Raw genomic sequence first — 22784 nt, forward strand, 5'->3', positions numbered from 1 at the left:
CACATCGCCGCTGTGTGCGTGCATTGGTTTGGTTGCGGAGACGCACTGGGGGCTCTCACAGCAGCTGAGAGAAGCCCGTGTGCACTCAGCCAAGGTCAGGAAGGAGGCTCGGGTGCTGCGCACCCACCCCAGTGCTAAGTGACCCCTGCCGGGTGTTGACCGCACACCCCTACCCTCTGCTCCTGAGGGGCCCCAGCCTGGAGTGGGGGGCTCAGATCTGGGACAAGGAGGGGACAGGAGCAGGCAGGGGTAAGGGGAATCCAGGGATGGGGCTTCATCACAGTGTGAGGGCTGGGCTGGGTGGGCAGGCAGGAACTCTGAGGCTGGGCGAAGGGAGCAGCTGCCTGGCCTGCAGGGAAGGCCCAAGCACAGAGTTGGGCTTTTAGGCCAGAAGCTGCCCCTTTGGGTATGTGGATTGCGGAGTCTCTGGGGCCAAGAGCCCATAGTGTCCTGGGAGACCCAGATGCATCCTCAGCCACTCTCGGCTGAGCAGGGGACCGAAAAGCGGCATGTGGATCCTCCGTGGCCAGCTGCCAGCTGCCCCGGGCTGTGTGTCCAGGTGTTCTTGAGCTCTCACCGTTCCTCTCTCCTCCTGCACCTTGGAGACACCTGCTTCTAACCCACATTTGTCTCCACCTTCTGGAAGATACACTTTCTTTTTTTCTTTCTATTTATCTCTGTTTTCTGAGATTTTAGTGCCAAATATGCAGTTGTTTTTAAAAACAATAACATTCGGTCAACAACATATTGCACAGAGTTAACACCTGCACCTGGCCTCGAAGGCTGGTCTGGAGAATGGGCTCAATCTGCCCCTGCTCCTCATCCTCCTGGGAGGCAGCCACTGTTGCCTCTGTTCCCTGGCTTTGCCAGTGGTTGCCACCACATTTCCTCAGCTTCTATCCAGTTCTGTCTCCTCCAGCACACTCCCCGGCACAGCTGTCTCGCTGCCATCAGTTAAATTCACAGCCAGTGTTTCCCAACCCAGGTCACATAAATGTTGTTCGCAATCCTGCCATGGGGTGGATGACCTTCCTTCTCTTTCATGGCCTTTTGTTTTTCTTGGGGCTTACAGTTGATGCTTTTTCTGCATTCGCCACCCTCATGGGCTTACTCTTTCCCACATCAGGGCTTCTATTTTGGGGGGGGGGTCTCATTTTTCCCCTGGGTAAAGATTCACCCCAAGCACCTGTCCTGCTGCCCCATAACTTCCCTTCACCGCCTGTTGAGATTTCAGTTAATGCTTCCTGGGTCCCACGTTTTCCTCTTTCTGGGTTTGCACTTCATTTTGGCTGAAGCATAAGCCTGACTAACTCTGTAAAGAAGATACAGTGAAGAATCATTCCAGAAGTCTTCCTGTATTTACCAGTATGTTCAAGCTGGATTGTCTCAGTCCAGAATTCCATGTTGAAATTAGTTTCCCCTCAGAGCTATGAAGCTGTTGCAGTGTTGTTTCCTGGCATCTACTGTGCTGTGAAGACGGCCAATACCACAGTGCATCTTCTTTTGTGTGTGTGTGTGTGTGTGTGTGTGTGTTGTTGTTTTTTTTTTTTTTGGAGAAAGAGTCTCACTCTGTTACTCAGGCTGGAGTGCAGTGGCATGATCATGGCTCATTGCAGCCTCAAACTTCTGGGCTCAAGCAATCCTTCCACCTCAGCCTCCCAAGTAGCTGGGATTACAGGCATGCATCACCACACCCGGCTAATCTTGTAGTTTTTGTAGAGACAGGGTCTCACTGTGTTGCGCAGGCTGGTCTCAAACTCCTGGCCTCAAGCAGTCCTCCCACCTCAGTCTCCCAAAGTGCTGGGATTACCGGTGTGCACTGCTGCACACGGCTTCATGTTGCATCTTTGTGACCAGCTTCTCCTCCTGGAGCTTCAGGCCTCTCTTGACCGCTGGGGGCCTGAAAGTGCACTGTGAATGCCCAGTGGCGGGCTGGGTACTCAGCTTTGGAAAGTTTTCTCGTATTATTTCTTTGCTAGCTTTTCTCAGTTTTTTGTTTTCTCTTCTGGAACTCCCCTTAGATGTTCAACCCCCCTATATTTGTCTCCCAAATCTCATTCATGTTTCTTTCTCCTTTGTTTTTCTTTCTGGAAGATTTCTTTGACCTTGTTTTCTAACACTTGTATTGATTTTTTTTTTAATTTTAGTGATTCTATTTTTAATTTCCAGGCACTATTTCTTTTTGTCTGATGCCTCCTTGCTCATAGCACCCTGTTCTTGTTTTAAATCCCCGTCTATGCCTAGGAAGACACAAATGAGATGTTTCTCCTAATTTTTATCTTTTTCCCATACTGTCAGCTTCCTCTAGCATCGTTCTCTCTCTTTTTCTGCATTGATGTGTTTTCCAGATGCCTGGTGGTCACTAGTTTTCTGGTCACTTTTATGAGGGAAGCTGGTTGGCCGCTCTGTTGAGATGGAGCTTTTCTTCTGCCCATCGGTCCTGGGTGCCCCTGGATCCCTTTCTCTGGGTGTTTCTCCAGGGAAGCAGCCTGCCATTGTGCTCCCCACTCCTCACTCTGCATCACCCTTATTTCAGTGGGTTTCTGGAGGGGAGGAACACGTGTCTGTCATGCAGATCCCTGTGTCTAATACATGGGGGGTGAGCAGGGGAGGGGGACCATCAGTGTTGCATGAGAAGCCACAGCAACTCGACTCTGAGTACAGGCCGGGTCTCTCATGAGATGAGTCAGCCTGCACCAGGCCTCAGGCCTGTCCTGGAGCCTCCTTTCTCTGCTGAGGCTGCGATGGGCAGAAGCAGCGAGGAAGTGGCTCCAGGTGGGTTTGTAGCACAGCCTGGCTGCTGCCCCCTCCTCCAGCCCAGATGCAGCCAGGCTCCTGCCTGCCATATCTCCTCGATAAAGCAGGCCTACTGCCAGGTCAGGCCAGAGTGGCCTTGCAAGACCACTGGAGCAGAGGGGTCCTTGTGGCTCTGGGACACTGTGAGCTATACCTTGCCTCCCTGGGCTCCTCACCTGAGATGAGGCTGACCCAGGTCAGATTGACAGGCCTCTGGGGAGGCAGGATGCTGGGTGGAGGACTGGGTGGGGTTTCTTTGGGGTCCTGTGGGGGTGGTGGGTGCTCTCATTGTCCTCACATCACTGGTGTGAGGACAGATTTGGACGGGGCTGGCTGTTTCTCTGCCTACTCTGTGAGGGGGTGCTGCAAGACCCCAGGGCCCACCCTCAGCCATCCCTGGGAAGGCGGCCTCCTGGGCTGAGGTTGAGGTGCTATGGGGAACTAGGGAGCCCAGAGTGGCTGCCCCTCCCTGCTGTGTCATCCCTGGGACTCAGGGTCTACTCTGGCCAGAGTCCCTGATACAAGGTGCAGGGAGGGGCCTTGGCCCAGCCTCTGCAGGGTTCCAGGGTGGGTGGACTGGCATGGAGAGGCCCTGTCCCCAGAGAACCCCTACCTCAGTTAAACCACCGCTCTGGTCAAAACTACGTGCTCAAAATCACCTGGGGATGATCATGGTGATAAGGATAGTGGTGATGAGGATGGGGGTGGGCAGGGATCTTGGAGCCCAGATTGTGTGCCCTGTCTCCTGGCCTCGCAAGATGGCCAGCAAGGCACTTGCCTCAGTCAGTGCCTCATCTGAGGAGTGGCGTTGACAGTCTCCCCCTCACTGTACTATGGGAGGATGCAGCACAGGAATGTCCTGAAACCTCCAGGAATGAGGAAAGACTGCACCTTGGGCTGTCCCAGGGAGGCAAGGGACCCTCATTCCTTACTCCCTGTCCCTTGTCCTCTTCCCCTTTCCATCCTTGGGCCAGGGCATCTGCCCAGGGATATCTGGTGTCCACTCAGTACTGACCCACTGATCACCTGGGGCTTCCTATCCTTGTGTGAGATCAGCTCCAGTCTGCCCTCTATCTAAGGGCCTTACACAGAACTGGTGTGATAATAGTGGTGATGATAGTGATGATGACGAAGATGATGATGGTGACAAGGATGTGGATGCTGATGGTGATGTTGGTGATGAGGATGAGGTTGGTGGTGATGGTGACAAGGATAAGGAGGGTGATGTAGGTGATGAGGATGCTGATGGTGATGATGGTGACAAGGATGAGGATGGTGATGATAGTGATGATGCTGATGGTGATGAGGATGAGGAGGGTGATGATGGTGATGAGGATAAGGTTGGTGATGCTGATGATGGTGATGATAGTGATGAGGATAAGGATGATGGTGATGATGGTGATGAGGATGCTGATGATGGTGATTGAGATGTTGATGGTGATGAGGTGACAAGGATGAGGATGGTGATGGTGATGATAGTGATGAGGATGCTGATGGTGATGATGAGGATGGTGATGGGAATGCTGAGGATGAGGATGGTGATGATGGTTATAGTGATGGTGATGAGGATAAGGATGATGGTGATGATGATAGTAATGGTGGTGATGAGGATGATGGTGATGTTGATGAGGATGGTGATGATGATAGTGATGGTGATATTGATGGTGATAGTGATGATGGTGATGAGGATGGTGATGCTAGTGATGTGATGATGGTGGTGAGGATGGTGATGCTTGTGATGTGATGATGGTGGTGAGGATGGTGAGGGTGGTGATAGTGATGAGGATGGTGATGGTGATAGTGATGGTGATGATGGTGTTGAGGATGGTGATGATGTTGATGGTGATAGTGATGGTGATGATGGTGATAGTGATGGTGATGGTGGTGATGAGGATGGTGATGATAGTGATGGTGATAGTGATGGTGATGATGGTGTTGAGGATGGTGATGATGGTGATGGTGATAGTGATGGTGATGATGGTGATAGTGATGGTGATGATGGTGTTGACGATAGTGATGATGAGGATGGTGATGATGATAGTGATAATGATAGTGATGGTGATGATGGTAATGGTGATGGTGTTGAGGATGGTGATGGTGATGAGGATGAGGATGTGATGATGATGATAGTGATGGTGATGATGGTAATGGTGATAATGGTGTTGAGGATGGTGATGATGATAGTGATGGTGATGATGGTGTTGAGGATGGTGATGATGATAGTGATGGTGATGATGGTGTTGAGGATGGTGATGATGGTGATGAGGATGGTGATGATGGTGATGATGATAGTGGTGGTGACAGTGATGGTGAGGATGGTGATGAGGATGGTAATGGTGATAATGATGATGGTGATGATGATGATGGTGATAGTGGTGATGAGGATGGTAATGAGGATGGTGATGATGATAGGATGGTGATGGTGTTGAGGATGGTGATGATGATAGTGATGGTGATAGTGATGGTGATGATGGTGTTGAGGATGGTGATGATGAGGATGGTGATGATGATAGTGATGGTGATGATGGTAATGGTGATGATGGTGTTGAGGATGGTGATTATGGTGATGAGAATGGTGATGATGATAGTGATGGTGATCATGGTGATGAGGATGGTGATGATGGTGATGAGGATGGTGATGATGATAGTGGTGGTGACAGTGATGATGGTGATAGTGATGAGGATGGTAATGGTGATAATGGTGATGATGGTGATGATGATGGTGGTGATAGTAGTGGTGACGATGGTAATGAGGATGGTGATGATGATAGGATGGTGATGGTGATGATAAGTATGTTTACAATGATGATAACAAGGACAGAAAATGCCTCCACAGCCTAGTTTTCCTTCACAATCTTGGCCATGGGTCTGCAGGAGCAACCAGGCCTGAGGCCGTGGAGGGTGGTCAGGGCATCCTGTTTGCAAGGAGGAACTGCACACCCATTCCTCTCTTGTTTCCTGGACCAAGTGCTCTCATCTTTAATATTTCTTTGTTCTTAACTGTGAAGATCCCTTTAGCAGAGTCTGGAATCCTCATGTCCTGGGAAGTACATTAACGTGGATCTGCCCCAGTCACCTCTTTCCAGGTCCTGTCCACCCAGGGAGGCAGCTTCATGTTAATGGGTCATAAACCACCTTGGTGTGACCTGGCCAGAGTCCCTGATACAAGGTGCAGGGAGGGGCCTTGGCCCAGCCTTTGCAGGGTTCCAGGGTGGCTGGCATGGAGAGGCCCTGTCCCCAGAGAACCCCTACCTCAGTTAAACCACCGCCCTGCTCAAAACTACCTGCACTGGATTTGTCTCCTCTGAAGTACTACCCGAGTCCTTTCCTCCCAAGTTGGACTGTGTCATTCAGCACTTCCTCTGCTGTTCCCCTCTCCTTACAACCATTCTGTTCTCTGTGTGTGTGTGTGTGTGTGTGTGTGTGTAATCCCAGCTACTCAGGAGGCTGAGTGAGCCACCCCTCCCAACTTATTTGTGTTAAGTTGTCCTATTTTATGCACGTTTGACTGTGAGCCTCCTGACAGCCTCTTTACAAAAATGATATTTTTCTTTTGACCTGCGGAGTATTTTGGTATTTCTGAGTCTCCTTCTTGTCTAGAACCCCTCACCCTAGGCCTCCATGCGATGTTGACCTTGCCCAGGTCTCCACAGAGCTGAGCCTGCACTGAAGTTGCTAGGCTCTTTTCACCTGGGTATGTGACTTCAGCAGGACCGTGGTCTTCTCTGACCCTTGGTTTCCTTTTCATTAGGTGGGGGTCTGAGTGAACTGCTGGGGCCATTGTGAGGGTGAAGGTGGCAGCACCCACACTTGGCTTGCTCACAAACCAGGTTGGCAAACTGTTGATGTGAATGGTGTGATACTAAATAATTCCAGCTTTGTGGGCCACACAGTGTGTCATAACAACTCAGCTCTGCTGTTGTCGCGGGAAAGCAGCCATGGACAATGCGTGAACACATAGGTGTGGCTGGCCGCCAATAACACATCCTTTACAGAAGCAGCAGCCATCCCTTGGGCCAGTTTGCCAGGTGCCAGTAGAACAGGAGGCCAAGGCCCGTCGGCTCTGAAAAGGGTTCCACTCCAGCCCCCGGACACGGAGCTCTGGACTCAACTGGAGGAATTCCAATGGGAGCGTCCCAGGCTGAGGAGGATCCTCTGCCACCTCTTGGACACCTCATCCCCTGGGGAGCGCTGGATCCCACTGGCCCTGCCTGACTGGGCTTCTCCGTGGTCTTACCAGGCACTGCTCCTGTGCCATGGGCCAGCTGCTGCCCCCAGCTCAGTTTCTAATGTGAAGAGCTGGGCGGTCCCTGGGATGGCTCCAATGGGAGCCTGTCCAGCTGCTCTCCTGCTGACTGAAGCTGATCCGAGGCTGCTGAGAACGAGCCGGCAAGAGCCTCAGGACCCACACGTGTCTTTTCACAGCAGAATAAATTCTGCTCGGGCAGAGGCCGCTCGCCTGCCTGGTTGATCATGTTTTACAAGTGCCGAGGGCGAGAGAACGCATGGGGATGTGCCCACCCGTCTTCCTTCGCTGCAGTGGCGTGCAGACCCTCCAGCCGGGCCCTGGCTCCTGGGAGGGGCTCACATCCCAGCAACCCTCCACTGCTCCGTGGACTCTGCCTGAGCCCTGACCAGCCTGGGGGCTCTTATTGTGTGTTTCCAGCATGCATGCCTATTGTGTGCACCCCCAGGGGTCCCCATTGCATGCACTGAGTCTGTGCTCCTGGCTCGTGCACCCTGAGCATGTGCTCTTGTACTTCCTCCTGCCCTGTCAAGGCCAACACTCTGGGCTCACAGGCAGTGGTCAGCCTTGTGCATGCAGCAGATTTAGGGCCCTGGGGGAGTATGGGAGGGCTGGGGCTTAGGTCTGGATGCTAGCCCATGGGAATGGAGGGCTAGGCACCAGGTACTGGGCAGGGTCAGGCAGGCAGATGGGTCTGGGAGGCAGGTGTATGGCAATGCTGGGCCCAGGCCTGGCTCAGGGTGCATCCCCAGGGTGGGAGCATGCCAGCTACCGGCCACTTCCTCATTAGCGTCCTCTGGGGACTCAGCTCGCTGTGGCTGCTGGATTGAATTAACTGCGGGACCAAGATGAGCCCTTGGTGGAGATAGAATTCTCCAGATAATTAGGCAGCGGGTGTTTGTTGGCTCCTGATAGAGCGTGGAGGAGCAGGGTGGGCTCTAGCCTCCTGTGGGGCAAGGGAATACTGGCTGTGCCCTGGGCTGGGTGAGGCCTCCACTGGGCAGAGCCCCCAGGGACCCCCAGTGTGGGGCTCACTGGGGTGGGAGCCGAGGAGGGTGCACCTCCAGTGAGGGGTGTGTGGGCTAGACGGGGCAAGGTTCTGGAGCCCTCCACACAGGCAGCCCAGCCTTGACCAAACATGAATCCTTGAGGCCTAGGTGCCAGGCCAAGGATCCTGCCCACTAGGAGCTCTGTCAAGACCCTTTGGCTGGCAGTGGGCTCCTGGGCTCCTGCCAACATCCTCATGCTGCCTGGGGCCAGCTCAGGCCTCTGTGGCTCCTAACCCTCCCGTAGGGCACCTGTCGTGCAGCAGGGTGGCCACCCGTGGTCAGCTGGCCCTGGACCGTGAGTGCCTGGAACCTGGCTCCTCGGCCTGGTCTTGTGTGGGCAGCACTCCGCACAGCACCTGCGACAGGGGCCACTTCACACCTTGCCAAGGGACAGAGGGAGGGCCAATGGAGTAGATGATCTTGCACATTGTGGCCCACATTGCTGTGTCCTTGGGGTGAGGGTGCCATCCAGTGCTGCCAGCTCTCACCTGGGCCAGGCCATCCTCTGCTAGCTTCAGGGTCTTTGACTTGAAAGGTGTACCCTCTCAGGGTGCCCTGCTGGCTGGAAACAGGACTGTGGAGCTCAGGTTAGAAGCTGGGGTGGCTGAGCCTTTACTGCCCAGCAGGACCTTTCAACACCCCTGGGGCCATGAGGCTGGGAGGCCCGCTAGCCCCCGGGGCTGTGGCTTCTCCTGCTTTACTTGTTATTATTTGTCTGACAATATATTTAATTATAAGATTTTATGTACTTTCAGGCACGTTTCTTGTAAGTAGCATATGACTGGATTTGACCTTTGATGGTGTTTGCTATTGATTATACCCACACCAGTTCTCATGTTCCTCATCTGTAAAATGGGTCAATAAACTTGACACCCCCTCCAAGAGAATTTGCTGGACTGAAGGGCCCAGCCCATGGCCTGGCTGCTGGCCCTGGACCCACCCACATCTCGTTGTCTCTGGTGAGCCCAGCATAATGGGGCAGGGACAAGCCCTGCTGGCCAGGGCAAGGTGTGGAGCCAAAGGGGCTGAGGGAGCACCAGGCACACTCAGGAGGCCAGTCCCGAAGGCTCCCACACTGGGCCTCAGTTTCCTCCACAGCATGTAGCTAGCTAGGCCTGGAGCTGCTTCAGTCTGGGCCCAGTGCCCTCTCACCATGGCAGGTGTCCTTGCCTGGTATTGACCTCAACTGCCTACCCCGCCACTGCAGCCAAGATTAACAAGGAGCAGGGGCCAGGGCCAGGGCAACAGGGGCTGGTACCCACTTCCCTAGGAGATTCAGGACCCCTCAAGGGCAGACTGCCCCCACCAGGAGCTGCTGCCAACCTCCTGCCCCAGCACCCGGAGCCCTGGAAGGGCACAGGAAACGCCATGGGAATTCTGGCTGCCCCTGCACGTGTCTGTGGGCCTGAGGATGGATGGCGGGTGGGTGTGCATGTGAGAAGCAAGCGAGGATTGGGGGACAGATGGGTGGGGGGGCGGGGGGAGTGAGTCAGTGGTGGAGGGCCAGGAGTGGGGAGCAGGCGTGGGAGGGGTGCCCTGACCCTCTGTGGTGTGGGGATGACACAGGCCCACCACCCCCGCCCAGAGCTATTTCTGGCCTTGGTGCACTGAGCTGTGGCCTCCTGTTCTGCCTCATAACTGTGGTCTGTGACGCGACCGCCTCACGGGGACATGGCTAGTGTCTGAGAGGATCCTGAGCTGACTGCTGTCCCGGCTGTGCTACAGCTGGCCCCACCCCCAGCCCCAGCCCTCTGCAGCCTCTTACCCCAGCCCTGGGAAGCAGCAGCTCAGAACCTCCCTGGAGATTCCCCTCCCAGCCACCCTTGGCACAGGAGCACGCTGCCTGCCCCTCTGCACGTGGCCTGCAGCCCAGTCCCTCCGTATCCTCCCCCATTACTAGCCAGGCCACCAGCCTTCATGCTTGGGCAGGACACGCCTCGTGGTCCCTCTGGGCAGCACTGTGACTGTCTCCCTTGGCCACCTCTCCGCCTGGGTAGTCTGGGGTGGGAGCAGGGCAGGGCTTAACCACTCACTGCCTCAGTTTCCTAATCTGTAAATGTATTGCTGACTCACATCTTTTTATAGCAGGTGATGGGACCCTCTGGTGATCACAGCCCAGGGGCGGCATCGGGGCCTGAGGGCGCCGAGCTATGTGCAATGAAAGCCGGTGCTTGGGGCCTCCACAGCTGCCTGCCCTGCGCTGCCTCCTGGTCTCGCTGGGCAGAGGCAGAGGCATCCCTGTGGGACCTCAACCCAGGCTTGGCAGGGCACGGAGGTGGGCGGGGCCCCAGGAACAGTTGGGGCCAGGGACGACATGAAGAAGGCCATCCCTACTTGGCTCGGCTTAGCTACCTGGGCTGCTGGGGTGAGCTGCTGACCTCAGCAGCCGCCTGCCTGCCTGCCAGCTGGGCGCATCCCTAGAACCTCCCATCGCCACCTCCCCATCCCCTTTCTCCACCCCTCACCTCTGCTCCTGCCCTCCTCACCCTCCTCCCTCTGCCTCCTCCCACTTCCTCTCCCCTCCCCCTCCCTCCTCACTCCCTCCTGTGGTGAACGTGAACAGCCCTCCACTCAGCGGAGCTGATGGTGCAGGTGCCCACCTGGGCCGCCTGTTGCTCCCGTCAGGGGGATGCGTCCTAGACTGTTTGCTGCCCAGCCTGCTAGGCCTTCAGCCTGGTAATCCTGGGTCCTGCCCTGCCCAGTCTGGCTGCTGCAGGGAGAGGCCCTGGGTCAGTATCCAGTCACTGTCCCCCCCTGGGAAAGCTCAGAGCCTTCCAGGCAGGAGAGCCAGCCCTCCCCAGACTGTGGCTCCGGAGCCAGGCCTGGGCTAAGACAGGAGCTCCCAGCTATAACCCAGCCCTGACAGCCAGCAGGGCCATCCTCCGGGGGAGTCCCAGGAGGAGACCCTGGAGGAAAGAAGAGATGCAAATTGGCCTGGGAGGGTGGGAGAGGCACAGATGTGCCAGTTTGTGTGCAGCTTGGAGACGGAGGAGAGCCTGCTGGGGCCCTCACAGGCTCAGGTGGCCGCAGGCCCGTCCTGGGTGGGGACGGTGGACAGGCACACTCTCCATGGTTTCTTTGTGAGAGCTGGGGCCGTGGCAGGGCTGGTTGCTCACCCCATATACAGGGGGCAGGAAGGACAGAGCTCATACTGGATAATCTATGAGAACTGGGACCAGGGTGAGACTGGGTGAGAGTGGAAAGTGGGGTGATGGCAGGCAGGGAGGCCAGGCTGTCTCTAGAAGGACAGTAGAGTATCCTGTTAGAGTTGGCCGGGCAGATAGAAGAGAGAGGAAGACAGATAGAGGGCCAGAGAGACCTTGTGGCCTTGAGGCTGCAGAGCCCAGGGAACAGGTCAGGGGCCACGGGCCAGGGAGGTCTTTTGGGGTTGTAAGGGGCTGCAGTCCACCATGGGGACAGGGAGGAGGCCGGTGAGTCACAGGTCTGGCCCCCTGGGGTGGGGTCAGAGGATGCCCTCCCACCACCTGGCTGGGTCTCCCTCACTCCAGGGCCCCAGCTGTGAAGACAAACCCATGCTGCAAAGTTGGGTTTGATTATCTCATAAAAAGATGCCCCCTCCTGCTCGCTCAGCAGAGGGGTTGCCATGGAGACCAGCGGGCAGGCCCCAAGGGGGGCCGGGCTGGAGCCAATTACCGTGGCTGCAGCGAGGAGAGAGCCCACCTCACCCGACTCTCAGAAGTTGGTTTACGAAAAGCAGTTGTCTCGGCAGGAACCGAGCCGTGTCTTTGCGCCCAATACCCACTTCCTGGCAGAACTGAGCGCCACGTGGCCACTCCCCCATGTCCTCCCTTGTCTCCCCTGACCCCGCACCACTGTGTGGCTCAGTTCTGGCTCCTCTCTGGGGCCATGTTTAGAGTGGACACAGCAGCTTCGGGAGGGAAGAGATCCCTGAGCACAGGGCTCAGTTCAGGGGGAGTGAGCTGAGCCCCAACCACAGCCAGACTCACAGCCCACCGCTTCAGGCCTAGAGCCACAGGACGGTGGTGGGATGGTGGCGTGGCTCAGTGGTGGTGTGGCAGGCGTGGCCACCATGGGTGGCTAGTCTTGGTGGGTGCAGCCACACTGTATGGTTGGTGACAAGGCTCAGTTGGTGACCCCCACAGTCGGTGGTGTGGTGTGGTCGGTAATGTGAGTCCTGACCCTGCCCCCAGAGCACCTGGGGCCTCCACCCCACCTGGCCTCAGGACAGGAAGTGCCATTTACATAGCACAGTTTTCTCTCTGGTGACAGCAGGTGAGACAGCAATGGGGAGCTGGCATGGTCAGGCCCCACCTTCCTAGGAAGAGTGTATAGGAAGAGAGCAGAGAGGGTGTCTGCAGTTTAAAGAGAACCCAAGGCCAGGTGCTTTCCTCGCCCAGCCCACCCAGGGAGGGGCCTCTGGACTCCCATCCCTGGGCTGCCATTTCCCTGGTAGCCAACAAATGGCCCTGGGGCTGGGAGTGTGGCAGAGGAGGCCCCCAGGCTGTGGGGAAAGGGGTCTCAGGAACTGTGAACCTGAGTCTGGGAGGACGCACATGCCCAGCGATCACTGCGCGTTCTGGGCTTGCTGGGCTCTGTGTTTGGGGCATCTGCACTGTCTGCCCAAGTAGACAGGACCCAGTGGGGCAGGGGCCCCATGCGGGTGGGAGGGCCCCAGGGTCACAGTTCTGGGTTGGGGAAGCTGGCCTGTGGTCCGCTCATTCCTCCTGCCTGGCTCCAACCCCAGCACTTAGCTGGCCTCCTGTCTGCAGAATCCTGCTCTTAGCCAGCTGCGGAGGAAGGTGTTAGCTGTCAATGCAGGTGTTAGCTGATAACTCAAGTGTTGGCTGATAAGCTATAACCCTCCCAGGGGGATTCACATTTTAATAGACTCACTCCTGAAGGCAGAAAGAATTTTCAGCATTCGAAAGGGGTGGGGGCTCAGTGGTGGAATGAGAGGCAGGAAAGCTTACTCTGGAGTGGGTGACCCCGCTGGTGAGACCAGCTCTGGATGTGGCACCCCAGCAGGTACTACTGCCCATGCAGGGCCTTGGTGAAGCCCCGAGTGTATCTGGCCCTGTAATGGAGGAGGGGTTACAGGCCCCTGGGGCTGAGGGAGAACCCACTGGGAGGCTGTCCTTGCTGATGGCATCTGGGTGGGAGGGGTGCAGGCAGCTGGCACTGCAGGGGTTGGCTGGGGAGGAGTGAACTCCTCCCAGGGAGGAGATGGAGCAGAGAATGAGGCCAGGGGGCGGAGGCTTCAGGAGGGGTTCCTGCCAAGTCAGGAAGTGCTTGAAAGGAGGATGTGTGGAGGAGGGAGCAGCCTGCCTGGGTGGTTGTGGGATGTGACTCCTCCTCCCGAGCCCTGGACACACTCGCCCTCCACCCCCACCCTTGGGCATCCAGGAGCTTGTTTCTGAGATAGCAGAGGTACCCAGAGGGACCCCAGCCCCGCTGCAGTGTTTCCTAGGCCCTGTGGGTGGAACCCCTACTGGGAGCCCCGGAGACTCATGCAGTGCGGGCTCTGTGTTCACCGGAGTCCTGAGGAGGTGCCTGCAGTTGCCAGCGCCCATTCCAGGAGGCCTTCAAGTGAGTGCCCCTGGTGACCCAGTGGGCTGCTCCCGGGTGTGTGGGCACCAGATGTGTGGTATGGGGAGTCTGCAGATGTGGCTTCCAGGGTGGAGTGTGTGACTCCAAGGCATGTTCTAGCCCAGCGTTGTCCATGAGGCCTGTGAAGCAGGGATCCCAACACCGCGATTCCCAGGGTGGTGGCCACATCTTGGACCTAGCCCCAGGCCTTCCTGAGACCCAATCCCCAGGGCCCACCTGGCTCTAGCAAAACCTCCAACTTCTCCAGTACCCCTGCCCTGCCTGCTAACCACTCTGTCTTCTGCCCACAGGGAGCCGGCTGCTGGCATGGGTGCTCTGGCTGCAGGCCTGGCGGGTGGCAGCCCCGTGCCCAGGCGCCTGTGTATGCTACAATGAGCCCAAGGTGACAACAAGCTGCCCCCAGCAGGGCCTTCAGGCTGTGCCTGCGGGCATCCCTGCCTCCAGCCAGCGCATCTTCCTGCACGGCAACCGCATCTCACATGTGCCAGCTGCCAGCTTCCGCGCCTGCCGCAACCTCACCATCCTGTGGCTGCACTCGAATGTGCTGGCCCGAATTGACGCGGCCGCCTTCACTGGCCTGGCCCTCCTGGAGCAGCTGGACCTCAGCGACAATGCACAGCTCCGGTCTGTGGACCCTGCCACCTTCCACGGCCTGGGCCGCCTGCACACGCTGCACCTGGACCGCTGCGGCCTGCAGGAGCTGGGTCCGGGCCTGTTCCGTGGCCTGGCTGCCCTGCAGTACCTCTACCTGCAGGACAACGCGCTGCAGGCGCTGCCTGATGACACCTTCCGCGACCTGGGCAACCTCACACACCTCTTCCTGCACGGCAACCGCATCTCCAGCGTGCCCGAGCGCGCCTTCCGCGGCCTGTACAGCCTCGACCGTCTCCTGCTGCACCAGAACCGCGTGGCCCACGTGCATCCGCACGCCTTTCGTGACCTTGGCCGCCTCATGACACTCTATCTGTTTGCCAACAATCTATCAGCGCTGCCCACCGAGGCCCTGGCGCCCCTGCGTGCCCTGCAGTACCTGAGGCTCAACGACAACCCCTGGGTTTGTGACTGCCGGGCACGCCCGCTCTGGGCCTGGCTGCAGAAGTTCCGCGGCTCCTCCTCCGAGGTGCCCTGCAGCCTCCCGCATCGCCTGGCTGGTCGTGACCTGAAACGCCTAGCTGCCAATGACCTGCAGGGCTGCGCTGTGGCCACCGGCCCTTACCATCCCATCTGGACTGGCAGGGCCACCGACGAGGAGCCGCTGGGGCTTCCCAAGTGCTGCCAACCAGACGCCGCCGACAAGGCCTCGGTGCTGGAGCCTGGAAGACCGGCTTCGGCAGGCAATGCGCTGAAGGGACGCGTGCCGCCTGGTGACAGCCCCCCAGGCAACGGCTCTGGCCCACGGCACATCAACGACTCCCCCTTTGGGACTCTGCCTGGCTCTGCTGAGCCCCCGCTCAACGCAGTACGGCCCGAGGGTTCTGAGCCACCAGGGTTCCCAACTTCAGGCCCTCGCCGGAGGCCAGGCTGTTCCCGCAAGAACCGCACCCGCAGCCACTGCCGTCTGGGCCAGGCAGGCACCGGGGGTGGCGGGACTGGTGACTCAGAGGGCTCAGGTGCCCTGCCCAGCCTCGCCTGCAGCCTCGCCCCCCTGGGCCTGGCACTGGTGCTCTGGACAGTGCTGGGGCCCTGCTGACCCCCAGCGGACACGAGAGCGTGCTCAGCAGCCAGGTGTTTGTACATACGGGGTCTCTCTCCACGCCGCCAGCCAGCCGGGCGGCCAACCCGTGGGGCAGGCCAGGCCAGGCCCTCCCTGACGGACGCCTCCCGCCCACCACCCCCATCTCCACCCCATCATGTTTACAGGGTTTGGCGGCAGCGTTTGTTCCAGAACGCCGCCTCCCACCCAGATCGCGGTATATAGAGATATGCATTTTATTTTACTTGTGTAAAAATATCGGACGACGTGGAATAAAGAGCTCTTTTCTTAAGCTGTGGCCTCTCGGGCTAGGGTGCTGTGGGCGATGAGAAGCAGGGGTGGGCGCTGGACGGGCAGCCTCTCCCCCATCACAAGGCCCCAGAAGAAGGGGAGTTGCCTGGCACCACGGGTGGGACAGCCTGGGACAGCTCCAACATCAGGTGCCCCTGCCCCCCCAGCCGCACAGATGGAGCGTGCTTGGTGGCTGACGTCACTGAGCCTGGCTGATGGAGCACACGCCAGGTCCGTGGGTCTGGAGATAGCAGCCCCTGCGGGGACATTTGCTCTGGGGCCCTCCACCCTAGTCAGCCTGCCCGGGCAGCCCCCAGGAGGAGGCGGAGGATGAGGGACCCTGTTCCTACCCCTGGCGGGTGACAGGAGAGGAAGGCCCTTAAGGACAGTTGGGTGGGTCAGGCCTGGCCTCAAGGCCCAGTGGGGGCTTCATGCACCCTTACACCACTGCCGGTGGTCACACTAGACCCCACATGCATGTGCCCGGGGCATCCCCACTTACACCATACCCACACCCCAAACACAAGCCCTCGTGGGTCTGCATGTCCCTACACCCATGTATGCATATACGCATGCACACACAGCAGGGCAGGGAGCACATCCACACGCAGGCACACACCATGGACTCGAGAGCAGCACATGCATCCAGGCAAAAATACGCACAGGCAGAAATATGCACAGGCACACTTTCCCACGGCCTGGGCAGAAGAGGAGTCAGAAACAAAAGGGAAGGGCCACGTGGCCAGGAAGCCTTCCCAGGAAAGGGCCCCCTCCCCACCAGGGCAGTGGCTGGGGAGGGGGAGAGGGAGAAAAACAGTGGCATGGGGGAGGGTGTGGGGGAGCGTTGCTGGTGGAGCCAGATGGTCGTGGGGGTGGCCGGGGCTCCAAAAGCCTGGGGGGAGGAGAAGCAGGGAGAAGAAGAGGGGAGGACGCGCCTAGCAGCCAAGGCCCCAGCTCCTCCACCAGCTTCTCTGTGCCTGTGCTGCGGCCCAAGGCGGGAGCTCAGACCCCTCCCATCAAGCACAGGGCAGAGTCAGGATGCGGTGGTCCTGTCTGACCCGTACCCACGTCAGGATCATCCCACATGCACTGTCTCTTCTGAGAGACCCTGTGCCTGTGCCCATAGGTGCTGAGGCCCCTCCAAGTGGCTGCCCATACCTCCACCTGCAGTTTGCCCCTTTGCTCACCTGAGCTCTAGGGCCAGTAGCCTTGCCCCGGAGCTGGGGGCAGCTCAGGCAAGGCAGCCCTGCAGGGGTGGGGTACTGTTTGCCCAGGGCTACCTCTGCAGCCTTCTGGGCCCAGGAGACCGTTGGCAGCCCCAGCAGAGGCCTCTCTGTGGACAGCCTGTTGTCAAGATTTTGTGCAGTGTCTGCCCTGTGCCTGGAGCTCCACCATCAGCACCTCTGGCACCCCCAGTCTCTGCAACCCCATGACCAGGCCCAGGAGTCTGCCAGGCTGTGCCTGGGCACTGGCATGGGCAGGGTTTTATTAATCCAGTTTTTCTCCCAAGTGGCCCCTGTCATGCCTGAGAAGATACAGCCAAACTGCTGGATCTGGGGTAGGGCTCTCAGCTGAGGCTGGGGGCTCCTTGCAGTCAGAGCCAGGAAACCGAAGTCACCCATTTCCAAAGAGCCTTGAGCCCCACCTGAGCGACCCACCTGCAGTGGATGCTGGTGCCCTCAGTGGCTTGTGGAAGGACAGCAGGTCCTGCCTCAGCTTGTACACCTCCCAGGACGAGGAGTTCATTACCTCAGCTGGGCCCACTCCTCACTAAGAAGCAGGCACCTGTTGCCCTCAGGACACCTTCGGGGCTGTCACCACCAGCTGCCCTCAGGGCTCTGCACCCTCCCCTCCAGGCCACAGTGGGGGCCTGTGCAGTGGCAGGGGTGGGGAGTTGGGCACAGTCCGACCAGGCCTGAGGAGGGAGTGAGAAGATCCGGAAGGAAGTGGACGAGTTTTAAGTTGGACTCAGTAGGATGCATGGACACTCCCATGGGGTAGAGGCGGCAGGCAGGGCTCCCAGGCGTCCGCCCTGAGCAGCCGGCACGGGGCGCGCGTCCCTGAGGTGGGGGCGCCGAGAGGAGCGGCCGCTTTGTCGAGGCCCAGAAGACATCTGGGCGGGGGTGTCGTGTGGGCTGTGCAGGCTGAGCTCAGCAGAGGGGCCCGGCTGGAGGACACATTTGGGAGTCGTGAGCACTTGGGTGATATTTACAGCCCAGGAAGAGATGAGCTCACCGGCCAGCCGCTGCTGACGAGGGGCCGGGAGGGGGCGGGGCATTGGACCAGGGCCCAGGGACTCAGCTCCTTCCTGCGCCCACCCCGGCACTCCCCAGCTCTGCCTGACCAGCCCTGGCCGGCTGGGCCCCTGAGGTCAGGTGCTGGACCAGGCAGGGGGTGAGGGTGTGGCAGCTGGTGCCCAGCCTTGATCACCCAGACCTCAGAGCAGGTGCAGGAAGCTAATTAAAGCTGCGTGAATCAGCCTTGAGTGTATCAAACCCTGGCCCCCCACCCCATGTGGGTTGCTGGTCTACCACAGACTCTCCTGGCCCCGTCCAAAGATGCCTGGCCAGCCCCAAGGTGCCCTGTGGACTGAATCCTTCACAGTTCATGAGCCTGTCCCTGTGTCGCAGGCCCAGCCAGGGCAGCACCACCCAGCACAATTGGTGGAGGTGACAGCTGGGGCTGGGCTCACTGTGGCTGCAGCCGTCCTGGGTGGGGGATAGGGGCAAGCAACCCTCAGATGTTGGGCCCAGGCTGGGCTGCTCCCGGGGATCCCTCTCAGCCACCCCGACTCCACCCCTGCAGCCCTGGGGGCTGAGCTGTACCGCAGCTGCCCTGCACAGCTGTCTGCCCAAGGCTGCAGGGGGGCCCTTTCCTTGGATGGCAGCGCCTGCCCCCTGTTTATTTGGCTGCCCAGGGCTTTGCATAGTAATTGGGAGAATTATTTTTTAATCCTTAAATTAGTTCTGAAATAATAGAAGCTGCCGAATGTTCAGCAGCCGATGGTAAACTAACGTCCAGCGAGACTGAGAACATGCCGGAAGGAAGTTGAGAGGGAGGCAAGTGTTTGTGGTGTGAGCTGGGGCCCAGGGACTGGCCACTGCGGTGGCAGCAGGGGTGAGGGCTCCTCACTGCCAGGCTGCCTGCAGCTGGCAGCCTCCCTGGGGAGGAGTGGGCACCTCACACTCACATCCCTGCTGGAAGACACTGCTAATGTCCCCAGGGCACAGTGAGGAAACGGAGGCCCAGAGGCATGAAGCGACGTGTGGGGCAGGATTGGACCCAAGGCCACGCGGGAGCAGACCCTTTGCTGCCAACTGTGTCTGTGCCCCAGAGTGCTGCGCTGCTTCTCCATCCCAGTGCCCGGGGACATCACAAGACCCTGGGTGTCAATTCCCTCTATTGTGCCAGTTGGCCTGGGGATGTCACTCAGGGGTGGCACACTGAGCTGTGGCGGGCTTGTGACTGAGGCAGCTCTGTGTTTGGTCAGCTGACCTTCAGGCCACCTCTGGCCACAGTGAGGAAGCGCAGCCCTCGACTCAATTTCCCCCAAGGTGCCCGCCTGGTGGCCACACTCATGCCCAGATTTCTCACTGGTGGCTTTGGCCTTAGTCCTGCCTGGACCCCAGCTGACTCCTTTTCCCACCCTGCTCCGGGTGAGGCCACTCCAGAGCCCTGCCCTGCAGCCCAGCCCCTGTGTACACCACAGCCTGGGCTTGGCAGGGCTCCCCACGTGAGGCCCGGGTGGGAAAATTGCAATGACCACCGTCAGCAAAGGGCGTATCTCAGCGCACCCCCCAGGGCACAGCAGCTCAAGGACCCCATTGTGCCAAGGCCTTGGAGAGTGGCTGTGATGGGCGTGAGCCCAGTGGCCCCCAGAGCCCCACTCCTGTTGGGAGGGTGCATGTGTCAGGGCCAAGGGCTCCCCAGCAGCTGGCCTGACCCCAAAGTGCCAACCCTAGGTCTAGAGGCGGAGCTCCATGGAGGAGGCCGTGGGACTTCCCTGGTTGGTCAGGCTTCTCCAGGGCTGGGGCCTGGTGCTATCGTCTTTTCCTGGAGGAGGTGGGGCTCTGCCAGGGCACACCTCTCCAGAAGCCCCTTCCAGGTAGGTCGCACTCCCTACCCGCCTCTATGCTGCAGGGAAGTCCTGATCCCAGGGGCAGGGGACCCTTGCCGGGCCAAGCCTGCAGATCTGAGCCAGTGGGTGGAGGAGCAGGCACCTGTCCAGCCTCGTCTCTCCTATGGCTCCCAATCCCCAGCCCCCAGCCCCAGAACTCCTTAGGATCTTCTTCTTGGTCCTTCCACTTTGCTCAGTATTGAGTTCTGACCCCACTCCCTTCTCCAAGAAGCTCTCCCTGATCCTCCAGCCTGGTTCTCACCCAGCCAGGTGGTCATGGAGTGGATCCCTAGTGCCCAGACTCGCACGGCCAGAGCCAGGAGTAGGTCACTACCCCTTAATAGCCCTCTGCTTTTGTGCCTGTTTTGAGGAGTAAGTAAACCCTCATGGAAGAAGAGGTCCCTGCTTGGGTCCAGCCTTAGAGGAGCTCACAGAGGGCCATGATGGCTGAGGCCTCCAGCGGAAGGGCCAGACAGGGTGCTTCTGCTTCTGCCACACAGTCCCAAAGCTGAGACGAGGCTGCCCCTCTCTCCAACTGTCCCCACCCACAACCTGTCTTCTTGGATTCAGACCACAGGACAAGCTCAAGCCTGATTCCCCAAGCCCCAGAAAACCAAGGGAGCCCCCCAAGGCCACACAGTAAGCAGTGGAACCAGGCTGGGCTGGGCTGGCTGCCTGAGCCCCTCTCACGCCCTGTGGGCCCCCCAGAGCTGGCCTAGGGACTCCTGACCCTGACCTCAGTGGAGGAGCACCCAACCTGACATTCTGAGAGTCACACAGGCAGCACTTTCTTGGCACGAACAGCAGATTGCATGTGGGGTCAGCAGAGGCCTGCTGACTAGGGGACAGGGCCAGGCTCACAGCCACCAGAGCACAGGAAAGGGTGCCAAGCTAGGCAGGAGTCCTGCCCTCCCAGCCTGTACTGGGAAGGTCCCTCTCTCTCTGACCAGTTGGCCATGCATTTATTAGGCACCTGCTGTGTGCTGGCAAAACAGGAAAGGTCTCCTTCCTTGTTCCCTTCATAGGACATGCAATGAGGATGTGGCCTGCTTCAGTGCTCTGCCGCTCAGATCTCTAGGTGAACATACAGACGAGCAGGCTGTGGAGGTCCAACCCCACGGCAGTGTCTAGGGGTGAATGTTTACAGCTGAAGCCCCAGTGAGCCTGTGTTACAGGGTGCTCTTTTAGTTTTGCTGTTTTAGTTTAGTTCTCTATAGATGGCTTCTGTTACTCAGTTCAATTAAACCCCAATTAGAGCCCTGCCTCATTGCAAGGACAGAGGGCTTTCTGCATCCCAAGGTTCTTGCCTTGATGTAAGAATTGGACCGCATGTGGGCTCAGAGAATGAGTGCAAGGTTTTATTAAGTGGAGATAGCAGATAGGGGAAGCCAGAAGGGGACAGAGTGGGAAGGTTTTCCCCTGGAGTCGGGCCTGGGCTCTCCTCTGGCTGCCCCAGCCAAACTCCAGGTCATTCTCTGCTGGTTGGTAGCCTGCCGGCATGCCGGTGCCTGTCAGTGCGTTCCTCTCGACGTCCAGCTGGTAGAGTGCTCCTCTGCCAATCCGCTCCTCTCCACATCCAGCAGCTTGTGTGTGTGTGCCTGCTAGGGTCTGGGGGGTTTTATAGGCATAGGATGGGGGTGTGGCAGGCCAGAGTGGTCTTGGGAAGTGCAAAAATGCCTGTCCTCACCTAGGTCTGTGGGATGGAGCCCCAGCCAGGGACCACACCCTCCTCTACCCAGTACTTCCCCTTTTCCCTATCATTTAAAGGGACCAAGCTCTTCCTTTCCCAGCACTCCCGTATCACCGCAAGGAACTCATAGGCCTCCTTCCTGGAGGTTGCTGCTGAAGCTGCAGGCATCACCCCCGGAGAGAGAGGGCCTTGCCTGGGCCTGGGCTGCTGTCAGGCCATGTGGATGCGGGGAGGCCATGTTTTGGAAGCCTGAGGGAGGAGCCGCACGTTGTCCCTGCACATGGCCCAGCCTCAGACACTAGACAAAGTGAGGGACAGAGAATGGCCCCTTCTGCAGACGCAGTGCACCCAGCCCAGCCCGCAACGAGCCTCTCCTGCAGGGGCAGCCTCCACAGGAAGGGCCAATTAAACTCACCACCGACTGGCCCAACCAGCACCGGGGAACAGGAGGCCTCCGATTTGTCTTCACAAAGGGCTGTGCAGAGATTTATGGGCAATAAATGAACATCCATCTCGAGGCAGGCAGAGGAGTGGTGGCAGGGCTGGCAGGGCAGGGGCAGCCCCCTCTGATCGCGGCACGGAAGCCGCATTAATGACGCTTACCAAGGAGAGACAAGGCTGAGGCTGGCAGGGCCACTCACCAAGGAAGGTGAAAAATAAATGTGAACAATTAGGGAATGATGAAGACCTTGCAGGGAGAACACCTCGATACACACCTCGAGGCCAGCCTGGCAGGGTCTGGGGACGCCGAGCCAGGGACCTGAAGGGGTAGGGTAGCGGGCAGCCTACAGGAGGGGCACGGAGACAGCCTGGTGCTGCTGCACAATTATTTTTGAAAAATGACGGAGCAGAGAGGAAGAGTGGAGGTGGGGCGGGGGACTGCAGCCTCCAGGGGTACCGGGGGTTTCTGGGAGGCAGTCGCTGCTACCTTCAGGGGGAGCAGGAGGGTCTTGAGACCTTGGGAGCCAGGGTCCCAGCCTCCGAAGCCCTACCTGAGGTCCCTTAGCCAACAGGAGTGGAGGAGTCACAGCCCTACCCCTCTAGGCTCCCCTGTGGCCACTCCAGCCTCCAGCCCCACCCCTCCACCTCAGCTGTCCGGTCTGAGCACCCTCCCTGTCCATCCATCCCTGTATGCCTCTCCGTTCACCCACTGCTTCAACAGACCATCCCCTACTCCTCTCAACAGGCCCTGCTCTGCAGGGGAACCACAGACAGAGGCCCTCCCATCCCCAGGTCAGGATCATCTGGGACCCCCGCTGCGGCTGAGGACCCCTCCAGATCTGCAGAGGGACAAACTGGCCATGAGGCCACAG

General features: G+C 58.7%; 1 protein-coding gene and 1 long non-coding RNA gene across 3 annotated transcripts in view; one reads left to right on the plus strand and one right to left on the minus strand.

Moving 5' to 3' along the window:
• Positions 1-15665, plus strand: part of RTN4R (reticulon 4 receptor) — a 28538-nt gene extending 12873 nt beyond the window's left edge. The window contains exons 1-2 of one of the 2 annotated variants that reach the window (XM_033232885.1): positions 9577-13659; positions 13971-15665. In XM_033232885.1, coding sequence (XP_033088776.1) covers positions 13581-13659; positions 13971-15370 — 1479 coding nt within the window. In that variant the 5' untranslated portion in view covers positions 9577-13580 and the 3' untranslated portion in view covers positions 15371-15665. Of the gene's footprint in view, positions 1-9576; positions 13660-13970 lie in introns of those variants that run through there. The other variant, XM_033232886.1, reaches the window with a different exon arrangement.
• Positions 15666-21330: 5665 nt separating this feature from the next.
• LOC117096014 overlaps positions 21331-22784 on the minus strand; it is a 31621-nt gene continuing 30167 nt past the window's right edge. Inside the window, exons 2-3 of the long non-coding RNA XR_004442310.1 lie at positions 21887-21946; positions 21331-21389 (exon numbers count right to left, since the gene is read on the minus strand). This is a non-coding gene — a long non-coding RNA (uncharacterized LOC117096014). The remainder of the gene's footprint in view (positions 21390-21886; positions 21947-22784) is intronic.

This window comes from Trachypithecus francoisi, unplaced genomic scaffold (assembly GCF_009764315.1).
Source record: "Trachypithecus francoisi isolate TF-2019V2 unplaced genomic scaffold, Tfra_2.0 Lachesis_group14, whole genome shotgun sequence".
NCBI lineage: Eukaryota > Metazoa > Chordata > Mammalia > Primates > Cercopithecidae > Trachypithecus > Trachypithecus francoisi.